This window comes from Ciona robusta, chromosome 12 (assembly GCF_009617815.1).
Source record: "Ciona robusta chromosome 12, ASM961781v2".
In the NCBI taxonomy this organism is placed as follows: domain Eukaryota; kingdom Metazoa; phylum Chordata; class Ascidiacea; order Phlebobranchia; family Cionidae; genus Ciona; species Ciona robusta.
In genome coordinates, this window is record NC_143246.1 from 679,779 (window position 1) to 693,153 (window position 13,375).

General features: G+C 35.8%; 3 protein-coding genes across 6 annotated transcripts; 1 reads left to right on the forward strand and 2 right to left on the reverse strand.

Annotated features, from left to right (window-relative positions):
• Positions 1-48: 48 nt before the first annotated feature.
• LOC149726091 (fibrinogen C domain-containing protein 1-like) lies at positions 49-1,570 on the reverse strand. Of its 2 annotated transcripts, none has more exons than XM_089889551.1 (6): positions 1,137-1,570; positions 869-998; positions 715-811; positions 559-655; positions 437-504; positions 49-372 (listed from the first exon to the last, which is right to left on the reverse strand). In XM_089889551.1, exons 1-6 carry the CDS (start codon positions 1,415-1,417, stop codon positions 128-130), a joined length of 918 nt encoding a protein of 305 aa, XP_089745677.1. In that variant the 5' UTR covers positions 1,418-1,570; the 3' UTR covers positions 49-127. The 2 variants fall into 2 exon arrangements, with proteins under 2 accessions (XP_089745677.1, XP_089745676.1); XM_089889550.1 differs by having other exon boundaries at positions 869-936; positions 1,141-1,569.
• A 1,254-nt stretch (positions 1,571-2,824) lies between these two features.
• Positions 2,825-6,211, forward strand: LOC149726092 (5-hydroxymethyl-dUMP N-hydrolase-like). Of its 3 annotated transcripts, none has more exons than XM_089889564.1 (5): positions 2,827-3,079; positions 4,469-4,534; positions 5,015-5,125; positions 5,560-5,709; positions 5,989-6,211. In XM_089889564.1, the coding sequence occupies exons 1-4, from the start codon at positions 2,923-2,925 to the stop codon at positions 5,679-5,681; spliced, it is 456 nt and encodes a 151-aa protein (XP_089745690.1). In that variant the 5' UTR covers positions 2,827-2,922; the 3' UTR covers positions 5,682-5,709; positions 5,989-6,211. The 3 variants fall into 3 exon arrangements, with proteins under 3 accessions (XP_089745691.1, XP_089745690.1, XP_089745689.1); XM_089889563.1 differs by having other exon boundaries at positions 6,141-6,211; XM_089889565.1 differs by lacking the exon at positions 5,989-6,211 and having other exon boundaries at positions 2,825-3,079; positions 5,015-5,199; positions 5,560-5,704.
• Positions 6,212-6,567: 356 nt separating this feature from the next.
• LOC149726093 (carboxypeptidase B-like) lies at positions 6,568-12,767 on the reverse strand. The gene is made up of 13 exons (XM_089889567.1): positions 12,645-12,767; positions 12,221-12,296; positions 11,814-11,911; positions 11,459-11,579; positions 11,201-11,299; positions 10,688-10,792; positions 10,344-10,451; positions 9,860-9,947; positions 9,092-9,153; positions 8,793-8,930; positions 8,326-8,410; positions 6,935-7,046; positions 6,568-6,709 (listed from the first exon to the last, which is right to left on the reverse strand). Exons 1-13 carry the CDS (start codon positions 12,704-12,706, stop codon positions 6,628-6,630), a joined length of 1,236 nt encoding a protein of 411 aa, XP_089745693.1. The 5' UTR covers positions 12,707-12,767; the 3' UTR covers positions 6,568-6,627.
• Between the last annotated feature and the right edge of the window lie 608 nt (positions 12,768-13,375).

The following is a 13,375-nucleotide window of genomic DNA, read 5'->3' on the forward strand; positions in this document are numbered from 1 at the left end:
TAAGTTCTCAAATATTAAAAAAGAAGTTTGATAGTGATTAATTTATTTTTAAGCCATATGCGATAACCTACGGTAATATTAGTTGCATATATACATGAAGTTAAAGTTATCGCATGGTAAATGACGCTCAAATGGGTCTGAACTTCATCTCTATAAATTTAAGGGAATATCGATGTCCGCGGAAGCGAAGCCAACTTGCAGCCCTGTCGGTGTTGGTTTGACAGTTTAGATATTCCCCGTTTAAGTTGGAATGATAACAATCACGATACCACCAAGCACCATGATAATTTACGGCACAGTTACCACTCCATTCATCATGGTCAACATCCCATGTTGTGAACCTGATACCATTGTGTAGACGTAACGAATCCCCTGTAATATTCAACTAATTAGATCTTTCTTAATTATGATAAAAAAAGCGTTAGAAAAAAATTACCTGCGTTTCCCGAATATCCAGATGCCGTCAACCTATATTGTTGCTCACTCGACCCAATTGCGAATGAACTGCAAGAAATATTTTATATTTCAGTTTCATTGATTCATCTGGTGTTAGCTTACTTGTATTTGGCGTATCTTCTATCATTCTCACAATCTTCTAATTCCACCCTCAGCTCGTAACTTCCATTCGACGTTAAAGCGTGCAGGTTTTCTAATCCTTTATAACAAAAAGTGTTTCGCTACTTTTTTTATGAACTATAGTCTCTGAATACAAACCAAGCCAAAATTCGTTGCTTAGATTTCCGAATTTCTCTTGATATTCTGCCCAAGTTCGATAGAAGTTTTCAGACCCGTCAGTTCTTCGTTGGAAAACCTGTTTAAGTTAAACGTGGTATTGACAGCGGTTAATATTAAGATGTTTCAAACTTACCAACCAACCTCCGTTGTCTGTTGTTTGATCGCAGTAAACCTCCATACGTTGACCGTTCCTCGGGTTGACTATGGAATGGATTCCACTTTCATTAAAACCCAAATTTAATGCCTGCTTGCAATTTACGAATCTGGGTTGAAGCTGAGTTAATGGCGAAGCTGAGACAGTTTTTGGCGAAGCTGAAACAGTTGTTGGCGAAGCTGAGACAGTGGTGGGCAAAGGTATATTATAAAATTCGAACAAAATGCTGTTCACAAGATCACCGAACTTACATTCTTCAACATATCGTTCCAACCTTTGCATTCTCTCACTCAGTTCATTGTATTTCGTTCTACAAGTCGGATCACATTGACCTACGTCACCTTTTGGTCCCACAGGACCTTGCAACCCCCTTTCACCCGATGGTCCCCGCTTACCAGGAAACCCTGGTTCTCCCTTCTGTGCTGTGTCGTCATTTCCGCATGATAGAATCACGTGACGAGAACCCTGGCCTTGAATCTCAACGACGACTACAAAAGCAAAAACAGCCGCCAATGGAAAAATTGTCATAGTGAGTTTTTATACTTCGTTAGTTTCTAATATTCTTATACTGATCTGATCTAAAAGTATAATATAATACGAAAACAACTGTTTAATATTGATAACTTATAACACAGCACTTGAGACAGAGAAACTTAATTTTCGGAGCGTTTGCCGCTGTACCAGCGTGTAATGTGAGACCAAGCTGTAATGCTATGGTATTATAAGCTTACACGAATTTAAGAAAACGGGATATGTTATTTCCATCGCTTTATTCAGCCGAATATCGTGCAGTGCTATACGGTATTATAAGCCTTGCACGAATTCCGTATTCCGAAATTCGTGCAAGGCTTCGTGCAAAACCCGAGGGTGATGAGAAGTTTCAAATCTGTAACATTCTCTGCATGGCATTTGGGCGGGCAAAATCATGAAACGTTTAAAAATCATGAAAAGTAACATTCTCTGCACGCATATACCCCCTGCGCACGCAAAATTATGAAAAAACAAACTAGCTCGAATATTTACTTCAGCTATACCGTTACGCCGCATTGGTTTAAAACAGATAAACTATTTTACTTAATGTTTATGCATGTCTTAAAATTTGTTAGATTTAATTGAATCTTTTACTTTCTTATTTCTTTTCAGAAAACTTTTAAATTACTCTCGCATATCACCCATTCACTACTCGACGGTTTTAACAAGTATTTACTAAAATAGATAAATCGAATAAGAACTAAATTTCTGCTTCTCGAAGCTTCGACACTTTAAACGAGAAGCCGAACCTAATTTAGTAGGTTGCATGGGTTACACTGGCACTTAATGATGAATGGTGACAGGCGTGCCGTTTTCCTAAATCTCTGTGGTATGCGGAAGGTACTTGCGGGTTGAACATGACTTAATTGAATATACGCGGCACAAACATATTACAGGATGGGGCTTTAAACGATGGTGGCTGCTTACCAGTCTTTATTTTCTAAATAGGCGTAGTGCACGTTACAGGAGCCTGGCGTATTGTGTCCCATTATCATATAAATACGAATATTTACCACATAACTTGTATAGATATTTCCAATTGTGATTATACAGTATAGGGTGGGAGAAGATAAGGCACCTTTTTATTCTGTTTTCTCGTCCCATTTGGTAGTAATCTTTTATATTACTTCTTTAAATGTTCTTTGTTTACTACCAAATAGGGAAGGAAAGTACAATGAAAATTGGATTTCTCCTAGCCTTGTTAAAACAAACAAAGACATTTCGCGTCGTTTGCCTTCTTGAGAGTGATGTAAAATTAATTACAAACACGATTTTACGTTTCAACTGTTATTTTTAACACGACAAATGCAAAATATGTGCGAAAAAGTTTTTAGTTTTGTGGAAATCTCGCAACAAGAATAATAAATAAACTTAGCGCCCACTGGCGGAAAAGTTATCAGGTCAATTCTTAAATTATTTGCAAGGGTTTTGTTTCGTTCAAATATGAGCACGTGCGCATTTGCTCACTGCAGATAAAATAACACAGTAATATCTTGTACGATATGAATGAGAATTGCATCTATTTCTGCGGGAGTATAAGAGGCGGTCGTGATGACGCCGAAATATATCGGCAGCTTATTTCTCATCTGCAAACTTACGGCAAAGTTTTAACAGAACACATTGGCAGTACTGAAGTAAACGAAAAGGGGATAATCAAAGGTGTGTTTAAATTGGTTTGGTGTAAAATTACTCTTATAGCGACTCGTATTTATACTGTTATGTGTTGTTTAGATGGGCTGGACTTTTCTATTTTTTGTGGATGGCTGTATGAATGAATGTAACACATACAACTTATTATCCGAATGTCACTCTATTCTTTTCACAAGTGGGCGCTCTTATTAAGTTCAAAATTTTGAAAAAAATACACAAAAGAACACTTTAAATTTGTAATAAGTGTAAAACAAATTACTTAAATACTAAAAAACCTTTATAAATATATAAAACACTAGTAAAAACATCTTTCCCAAATTAGGTAGGTTATATACGCTCTTTCGTTCTGTTAACTATCGTCGGCTCTGTGGTGTAACGGTTTGCGTGCCGTCGATTAATCTCTTTGTTTCGTTCTTACCGGGTTCGTCTGTAAACTGTAAAACTTACTGTTAGTAAACGATTTTTTATAAAATATTGAAATACTATACCAATACACGTTTTATATGTCACCAAAGCGACGTTTTTTCAAAGTCCCTAGAAAAAAAAAATGACCGCCCACTTGTGAAAAAAGAGAGTGACACTGGGTAATAAGTCGTATGTGAATGTAACTTATTTATTCTCGCATAGAACATGGTGGGGTAACAACAGTCGTTATACCACGTATATGTTCTGTTTTATACACCTCGTGCCTGCTTAAAATTTACCATTTTTTATATATATGGCTAACAATTCACATACACTATTAGCCAGTCTGCAGAGTATGGCAGGTGCACGAGCAATTTTGTTTACAAACTATTGGTGATGGACGCCATAATTTGTCCCACGCACGCCAATTAATTAAACAAAGAAGAAAATACGTATTAAGTTATATATATAAGTAAGATTTCCTAATGTGGCTTACGCTTTGCACACCGATTTTTTATGATAGCATGTGCGCACACGGAAAATAACCGTCTTGCACGGGCGAGATCTCGTCAGAAATTGCCATACTCTGCAGACTGACCACTGGGTTGTAGAAATTGCTGTTAAGTATCTTGCCCAAGGACACATACGCCCACAATGGTAGCAGCAATAAACCTTAAACCCAATAACTCTGGGCTACAGGCAGTTATTCTAACCATTTTGCCACGGCACCGTACTATGGTTGATTCCAGTAATTCTTTGGCAAATAACCAGTGAGATTATATTTTAAAATGGTTCTTAACTTCTTGTGCATCACTGATAACCACTGTATAATTTTTTTGCAAAAAATCGGGTGTTCATGTTAAAAATTAACTTTAAAAACGTGCGAAATATGCTGCATCATTGTTACCCAATGCACTCCTAACATTATCCCTATGGTGATTATTAAATGAAATGACCAGTGGATTCTTGTCTAACATCAAATTCTTGTTTCAGAGGACGTTGGAAGAACCGATAAGGAAATACATGATCGGGATATTGAGTGGTTGGAATATGCCAAAGGTTGGTACGCAGTACACATATTGTTTAGTTATTCAAGCCACAGTTCATTGAAATCACCGCAGCATTGCATGGTCATTTACCACTGCAGTAGATTGCATTAGATTGTCACCTTAGTTATCTCTCCACAAAGATTCGAGTTACTTAAAAAATTCATGCTTAATAATAATATAATGTATATTTCATTATTTTGCAGACTTATTGAACTATTCAAAAATTTTTACAAAACATTTTTAAATAATGTATAAGCATGGATGAATGGTCTAAAGTGCAAAATCTGGCCCAAATTTTGTTGTCGTTGTTTATGCAATTTACTTTTGACTCTCTCATTTATTTATTCTACAATTAAAACCTGGGCAACCCCATTTTTAATATGTAAAACTGATGTTGCCTTTTTCCAAACTTTAGGCTTATGATTGTATAAAGTTTATGAAAATACGATTTTTTTAAAGTTTGTATTCAAATTATTTCACACCCTTTTAGTTGTGGTGGCTGAGGTGACCCAACCATCGTTGGGAGTGGGATATGAACTTGGAAGAGCCGTTGCCATGGGGAAACAGATTCTCTGTCTTTTCCGACCTTCTCCAGATAAAAGTAAACGTTCGTGTTTTTCTCTGTATGGCTGAGGATTTAGCAACTCTTTAGTGACCACTGGAATTGCTGTTTGAGTATGCGCATATGTTCTGATTATATTGCTATTAGGCGTTTATACTTTACGAGAGCTGATCTTATGGCATAAAAATTAACGTGTGTTTATTAAAACCAACATTTTGTCTGCAGTTTGTGGTAACTCGTCACCAGACTCGAGAAGCATGGAATAAAACACCCGTGTCAAAGACTGTCCTTGCCCCATGACGCCAGGATAAATAAAATGCACTCATTATCATTTCCCACAAAGTTACAAACGTGGTAACTTGTAAGCGGGCTTTAGTTTCCCTTCCAGGAGTTGATAGCTAAGATAACTTACAATGCAGTCTCTACATTCATTATAATTTTAACATTTACTTTTTAAACATTCAAATTCTTAGGATTGTCAGCAATGATAGAAGGGGCAAAAAATGGCGACAATTTTCGAGTGGTTCATTATAACAATGTTGAAGATGGCTGTCTTGCAATTTCAAGCTACATGAAAAGTTTATGCAATGTTTGAGTAGTTTCTACTCTACCACCATATTGGGGTAAATACCTTTATTGTAGCAATTATTATTATTGGCTTGCTCATATAATAAGTACATACGGTTTTTGGCTGGGTACATATGAATGTTACTTTCAGTCGTTATAGCACGGGTGTTCTGTTGTATACACCCCGTACTCGCTTATAAGTTACCACCTATGTAACTTGTAGGTGATTTGCTGCCTTTCACTTTTGTTTGGTTGATCATTTTGTATTACAAATACTTTTATGTCTGTATTCAAATCTTTGGCAACCCATTTTTGACTATTTGCTTTTACAACAGCAATCCAGAAGTTCTGTAAGCCACTGTAAGATTCAATCAAACCAAATTATATCTCATGCTTTTGAATTACAACCCAAAGGGTAAAAAGCAATGTACCATTACTATATTACCAATCCCCGTATATATGTTTAATTTATTAATATATTTTACAGGCATCAACCATTCAACACCTTGCTACTTAACTGCCAAGTTTGTCACATATTAAAAATAATTTTTCACTTCAGTAACTTATACATTTCTAACTTTAGTGATCAGGGCAGTGAATTTGCATGCTAAAATATTTTTGCTATGTTGTCAATTGTATATTTATCATCAGAAGTTTCTGAACCAGGCAGTGTTTAGGCAGAAATTTATAAGCTTTGCAGGATTAAGCACCATAGAGTAAAGTTTGTTTAATGTCATGATATGTTTCTATGTTATTTGTAAGCAAACTAATTGTTTATACAAAGACATTTTTTAAACTATAGTCGTTTACCAGCGTATAGTAAAGTATAGGCCAAATCACAAGGGTATAGTTGCGGAACCACAAATTTCATGAAATCGGTAAGTAATAACCTAGCAATCTACATATAATCAACATTGTGCTGAGACTTGCATTTTATTTCCTCATTTATTAGTTCGTTTAATAATAACTTTTATTTATTGGCAAGTACCTGCCATAACTGCATTAGCAATCACTTTAAGTCCAGCGAATGTTTCCTCGGCTGTTGGTTGGATGAAACTGGAAAATAAAAAAAAGTTTTAAAATATTTAAAAGAAAAAATGCAGTTTTAATTTTTTGAAGGAAAATCGTGATAAAATGGTAAAATAAGGAAAAGTTAAAAATAGTCAACATTTTAGTGATGCAAATATATGTTAAAAGCTGTAGAGAAAAAACGGTTAAAAATTGAAAGAAAGTCGCAGTCAAACTAATACAAAGCATATATAAGCTAAGTTGGTTGTTCACATTTCTGGAAGAGTGAATCCATATGTTCCAGTGTCTCGGAGTTCAGCAGCAAAAGAGCATTTGATTCCCAAAGTGTCGTACATGTAATCAACTGTACTTCCTGATGCTACGTCTGTTAAAAATCAATTAAACATCTTGTTATTCCCTTCGTTCTTTAAATAACATGATCTTCGCCATCGTTTTCGAAGAGTTTTAATAAAAATCCTGGTGAGCATCTGGTTTATGTTGTTTTAACACTGGTTTCCCAGCTCGCTTTGATACCAGAGAATACCGGATTCAAAGCTCGGTGCTGCTACAATTAGGGCCACATACAAAGATTTACAATGGGCTACTTTTAACCGAGCATGATGTATATGAAGCCACCGTACATGGTGTGCAATAAAACACCAGTGTTAAGACAATCTAACAAAATTAAATGCGTAAAAGTAATGCGGGTACGTCAAGTACACGAGTAAATATTTTGTTGTTGTTGTCGGGCGTAACGTAATAAATAAGAAAACTTATTTTGCGAAAAAACTATGTTTTATTGGCCTATATTGTGTCCCAATGTCTGACGTCAATACATGGTGCTGTGGGGTAAGACGGGACGCTTTTAGCACATGTTATCTAAATATCCTGATTGTGTTTTAAACAATTAACAACGGTCTATGAAAATACGGATTTATAATTCTTTGAATGTTCTTTGTTTACTACTAAATTCGACGAGGAAATGGAATGTAGATGTGTCCCATCTTCCACCAGTGTGTTAAATACTAGATAGCCTGAACAGCCAAAGAAAGCTTATTTATAAAGTGGATTGGGGTAAGATGGTACATGTTTTCATTATCTCTCCCCGTCCAATTTAATAGTAAACAAAGAAATTCAAATATTTATAAAACCGTTGTTCCGCTAAGCTATAAAACGATAGATATTTTTGAAACCACTATCAGGAAGTATCTGATTCATGTGCTAACGGTATCCCATCTTTCCCCACATTACTTATATAGTTGGGTGGGGGGAGATGCGACACCTTTAGCACGTAATATCTTAATAATTAATATCCGGGTCGTGTTTTAAACAATTAACAACGGTTTACGGAAGTCGTGAGGATATAGTTTCATAATTCTTTGAATGTTCTTTGTTTACTACTAAATAGGACGAGATAATCGAGTTAAAAGGTGTCCCATCTTCCCCAACACTACTGTATCTTTTCATTCCACTTTTTCGTCTCATTTTTGTAGTAAACAAAGAACATTCAAAGAATTATAAAACCGTATCCTTACGACTCCCATAGACCGTTGTTAATTGTTTAAAAAACGATCAGGTAATTTAGATATTATGTGCTAAAGGTGTCCCGTCTTCCCCCACCCTACTATCCTACCACGCCGAAACAAATTCTAAATTACGCTTACATATGACTTGGGAGATAGGTCCTGCAAAGTAGAATTCTTGATGCACACTGTAAATTGCGTTCACGCTGTTTTGTCCAATCACGCCCTAAAATATCGGAGTTACGTAACAGATAAGATGTTCCATGTTAACAATTACAGTAGGATGGGGGAAGATGGGACACTTTTTAACTCTATTTTCTTGTCCCATTTAGTAATAAACAAAGAACATTCAAAGAAATAGAAAACTATGTCCTCATGACTCTCATAGACCGTTGTTAATTGTTAAAAACACGATCAGGATATCTGGATATTATGTGCTAAAGGTGTCCCATCTTCCCCCACCCTACTATATATAGGCTAACCGTATTCTCATGCCTCTAAAGTTACGTTATTCTTAATTGTAAAAATATGGGATGGTAGCCTATATGTGCTAAAGTTATTCTGCTACCCCACGGTACTACATTACATAACAACATCTTAAAGCTTACCAAAGTCGGGTTATCAGTCGCAAGAGCACGGGTCCAGGCGTATGGGTACATCCAGTACTGGCTATATGCATGAATGTCAATGTAGGCTTGGACGTTAGATAAGCCTCCAACGAAACTGGCCTGAGATCGTACTTCGATCTAAAACGTGGTATCATTATTTACTTAATTGCTTAAACTAAACAAATATTTTGCAACAGAAAATGCAAAACATGGTTGAATCCGAATGTTCAGTCTGAACCGTTTTAACTCAATAAAGAAATCTTATATAATTGTAAACCTGGTTTATCTTTAGTTTTTACCTCAGACATAACGCTTGGTCCGTAGTAAGCCTCACTGCAAGGACTTGAACTTGCACCTTCCCCTGTAAAGATTAAACTTTTGCAAATGGAGTAATATATGTTATCTTATATGGTACAGTATAGTTATTTCGGGGTTCGAGGCTTGATGCTCCTAATACCATTGTGGGTGTTACGTCATAGGGTATAATATTGTAAGTTTGTAACTGCAACCTCTTCAACCCAGTGATCATTAATTGATAGATTGTCTGAAACTTCAAAGTATCGGCCATGTTATAACTTCTGAAGTTTTCCTTTAATTATAGTGACTTTCATGCATTCATGTAGTACGGTGGGGGAAGATGGGACAGCTTTAGCACATAATATCCAAATATACTGATCGTGTTTTAAACAAATAACAACGATCTATGGTAGTCGTGATGACATGGTTTTAAAATTCTTTTACTCTTCTTTGTTTACTATACCAAATGGGACGATAAAATAGAATGACAAGGTGTCCCATCTTCCCCCACCCTACTCTATTTGTGTTTTTTTAATATTTATATTTATATTCGTCTACTGTTAACTGAACACCTTGAAAACTTAATACGCTTCAAAATATGTCAACCAGTTACATATAAGAATATGAGTAAGATTGTTTACCATTACCACCTAAATACCAGATTTCCTGATCAATACATTCTTTGTTTTAACCTAAACGGGACAAAAAAGATAATGAAACATATCCCATCTTACCCCATCCTATTATACTGCAATGCGATTTGCACTTACCGGACCAGTTTGCGTCCCAGTTTCTGTTAGGGTCAACTCCCTTACATACGTGGCCGGTATCCGAACGCGTTTTGCGCCACATTCTGTCCTAAAGATACAAAATACTTTTAAAACGCGTCCTTTTTTATGGGTTACGTCGTATATCCAAATATCGAAAATACAGACTGGTATGCCCATCCCCCAAATCAAATCGCTTTGTTAGGGTTAAGTATCTGCGACTTGATTTGATATATAGTGCTTGGACGTGCGTCTTATATAGAAACACGTTGTCATCAAAGCGCAACAGAGCGATTTGATTGGCTTTAAACGGGGAACTCTGTGGTTAAATAGACGTATTGTGCGTGACCCAAGCCTGAACTTATTGTGTTCCATTGTCATTTAAATACGAATGTTTACCACGTGTTTATATATTTCCAAATGTGATTATACTAAAGTTTTATATTCACACTAACCTTACATATATAGGTTTATATAAAATACTCACATCAGTCCACGAGTATTCGTAGCCGTCAGGGTTAGCAATTGGGATTACAACAATCTCCATTTCGTTTAAGATGTTATATTCTGCGCTTCCAGGCTGGGCTTCAACCAACTGAAAAACATTTTTTAGATTTAGGTTTTGTTAGTCGTCCTGTAAACTTTGTATCGTCGCCACAACCCTAACTGTTAAGGCTAATTGTTTTAGGCTAGTTCTAGTGGCCACTACTTAAAGTTATATACGTGGCAAGAAAAGCAAGTACAAAGCGTATTTAACAGAACACCTATGTTGTAACGACTTATAACAAGTTATGAGTTTGTCACAAGTATAGTTGTATATAACATACTCACGTATTTGACCGTGTATAAGCATGTTGATGGTGAGACCCACTCGCGAGCGTGAAGTCCACAGTCGATCACGAATTGTGGTGGATTGGAACTTGTAGAGAGGGTGATCTAAACATTGTCATATGGGTACATGAATACCTGTGGTACATAACTAATCTAATGTTGCAAACACCCGCATAATAATTCGCACGTTTTAGTTGGTTTTGGCTTATGGTAGGGTGGGGTAAAGTAAGACATGTTTTCATTTTCTTTTATCGTCCCATTTGTTGACAAACAAAGAATATTTACAGAATTATAAAACCGTGGTCCCGTGACTCTAAAAAGCGTTACCTATTGTTCAAAACACAATCCGTAATCGACGAAATGAAGTCCAACCAATGGTGTACCAAACATATATTTGGGCTAAAATGACATCATCAATCTCTTATAGTTAAATTGAATCCATCTAAATTACTTTTCCGAAATTTGTGATTTTAGAAAATCAAAATAAAGATATTGTAACTTGATATGCATTACCCTAAGAGCGTCAATAGACCTTCCCTCAAAAGATGCACCGACATTGTCGAGGTTCACGAAGGAATATGTTGATACCATTTCGCTCATCCAAGCAGTAATCTGAAAAATTAAGTTAAAATTGTGTAGAATTTGTGTTTTTCTATGTTTTTAATGGGATATGTTTTTAGATAGTAGGCTACATGTGTGACATGCGATGGCCGCTCCGATGTTTTTATTCGGTTACTTGTATTTTAAGAGTAAAATCTGCCAGATTCTTACTTCGTCCATCGTGTGGTAAACATTGTAATCGAATGTTGCCAAACTCATCTGAGTTGGACGGTCTGACTTTTGGTTGTCAATAGCAACCTGAAGGTCTTCGATGAAGATTTCGTAATCGATTCTGTGAAGACAGATATTAGAACAATCAACCATTAAGTTACATACGTGGTAACTCGTAAGTGGGCATGAGCTGTATGAAACATAACACCCAAGACAACGAAGATGCAACGAATTAAACTCTTCAATGCAACTTCTATGTCCTTAAAATAAAAGCGCGGTTGCTAAACACAGCAGATCTACAGCATAAATTAACTCATGTTGTATTAAAAAAAACAAATTAGAAAACACTTTTTACCTGTTTCTTGAAAGAAAACTTTTAACTGCGCTAAGATATACAAGCGGTACATGGATGTCTACTGGGCGAACTTCACTAAGGTCTGTCCAATAGTCAATCTGAATGGAAAAAACGTTCAAGTCCTAAATATAATAGAAGGGTGGGGGAAGGTGGGACGCCTTTTCATTCTATTTTTTCGTCCTATATAGAAATGAACATTTAAAGATGAAAGTTTAAAGAATTATAAAACCGTATCCTCACGACTCCAAAATAGACCGTTGTTAATTGTTTAAAACTAAATCAGGATATTTAAAGGTGTCCCATCTTTCCCACCCTACTATATATAGCTAGAAAGTAACTAACTAGTTTTGTCGTTTTATTTATTTGTTTCTATTTTATTTTAGATGTTTTAGCCGAAAGGAACTTACGTTTGGGAATCTTTTGCCTAAGTTTTCAATGACTTTGAATTGGTATCCTTTGGGCTCAACTCTCAGGACCTGGTCCCTTTACAAGATAAAACACAAAAGTAGTGAATACATTCCCTGCAATCTACTGTGGGGTAAGATGGGACATGTTTTCTTTCTCTTTTCTGGTCCTATTTGGTAGTAAACAAAGTGTATTTACAGAATCCTACAACTGTATCTTCATGGCTTAAAAAAGCGTTGTTGATTGTATAAAACACGACTAAAAAATGTAAAGTCTGGCCACGAAAGGTTTCCCGTCTTATCCCACAGTAGTATATAATTATAAAAACATTTAAAATCTTTTCTAAAATGGTATTCGGTCATAATAAAAAAGTACGAATAGATAATACGATACGTTAATAAGTTTAAAAACATATTTGAAACTTACTGGTGAAACAGTCTCTTGGCCGAAGCCACTGCTAAAAGTGCGAAGAAAATAACAACTTTCATGTTTAAAGTTTGAATATCGCTGGTTTGCGCATGTTGTGTACCAACTTATATAAGCCACACAGTAAACAATACGTAAAAGGAATACATGGTGTGCTGTCAGCTTATATAGGCTGTATAATATCAACTGCCGCGTCAACTATTTTTGTGAGAATTGATTAATATGTTGGCTGGAACAACCCGTTAATACAGCTTATGCTAATATTTGTCGTGTTAATAATAACTCAAGAACATTATAATTGGAATAATACACAGGTGGGTAGGACGGTATTGTTCCCACGATTTATTTTGTTAATCATAACACCATTTGAACCCACAAGGTTCTCGTAAGTGTCTGGAAAAAGTTTCATAGACTGTGTAGACTGCTGTATAGTAGGGTGGGGGAAGATGGGACACCTGTTTATTCTATTTTCTCGTCTAATTTAGTAGTAAACAAAGAAAATTAAAAGATTTATAAAACTATATCCTCACGACTTCCATAGACCATTGTTAGTTGTTTAAAACACGATTAAAATATTTAGATATTATGCGCCGAAGGTGTCCCATCTTCCCCCACCCCACTATATAACTTGTTCGACAAATTTGTTATAACGTTCACGTATCTTAACTATTGGGCAGAACATCGATGTGCTAATATTATAGGCGTTTGTGTTCTTGGGTAAGACACTTAAG

Bases quoted from the DNA above. Each gene is read 5' to 3' on its own strand.
- LOC149726091 (XM_089889551.1), bottom strand. From the start codon at position 1,417: ATGACAATTTTTCCATTGGCGGCTGTTTTTGCTTTTGTAGTCGTCGTT. The intron at 656-714 runs GTTTGTATTCAG...TTTGTTATAAAG, and splicing joins AAGCAACGAATTTTGGCTTG to GATTAGAAAACCTGCACGCT. The intron at 373-436 runs GTAATTTTTTTC...TGAATATTACAG, and splicing joins TGGATATTCGGGAAACGCAG to GGGATTCGTTACGTCTACAC.
- LOC149726092 (XM_089889564.1), top strand. From the start codon at position 2,923: ATGAATGAGAATTGCATCTATTTCTGCGGGAGTATAAGAGGCGGTCGT. The intron at 4,535-5,014 runs GTTGGTACGCAG...ACACCCTTTTAG, and splicing joins GTGGTTGGAATATGCCAAAG to TTGTGGTGGCTGAGGTGACC. The intron at 5,126-5,559 runs GTAAACGTTCGT...TCAAATTCTTAG, and splicing joins CCGACCTTCTCCAGATAAAA to GATTGTCAGCAATGATAGAA.
- LOC149726093 (XM_089889567.1), bottom strand. From the start codon at position 12,706: ATGAAAGTTGTTATTTTCTTCGCACTTTTAGCAGTGGCTTCGGCCAAG. The intron at 10,452-10,687 runs GTGAGTATGTTA...AATGTTTTTCAG, and splicing joins GCTTATACACGGTCAAATAC to TTGGTTGAAGCCCAGCCTGG. The intron at 7,047-8,325 runs GTAAGCGTAATT...GATTTTTAACAG, and splicing joins ACCTATCTCCCAAGTCATAT to ACGTAGCATCAGGAAGTACA.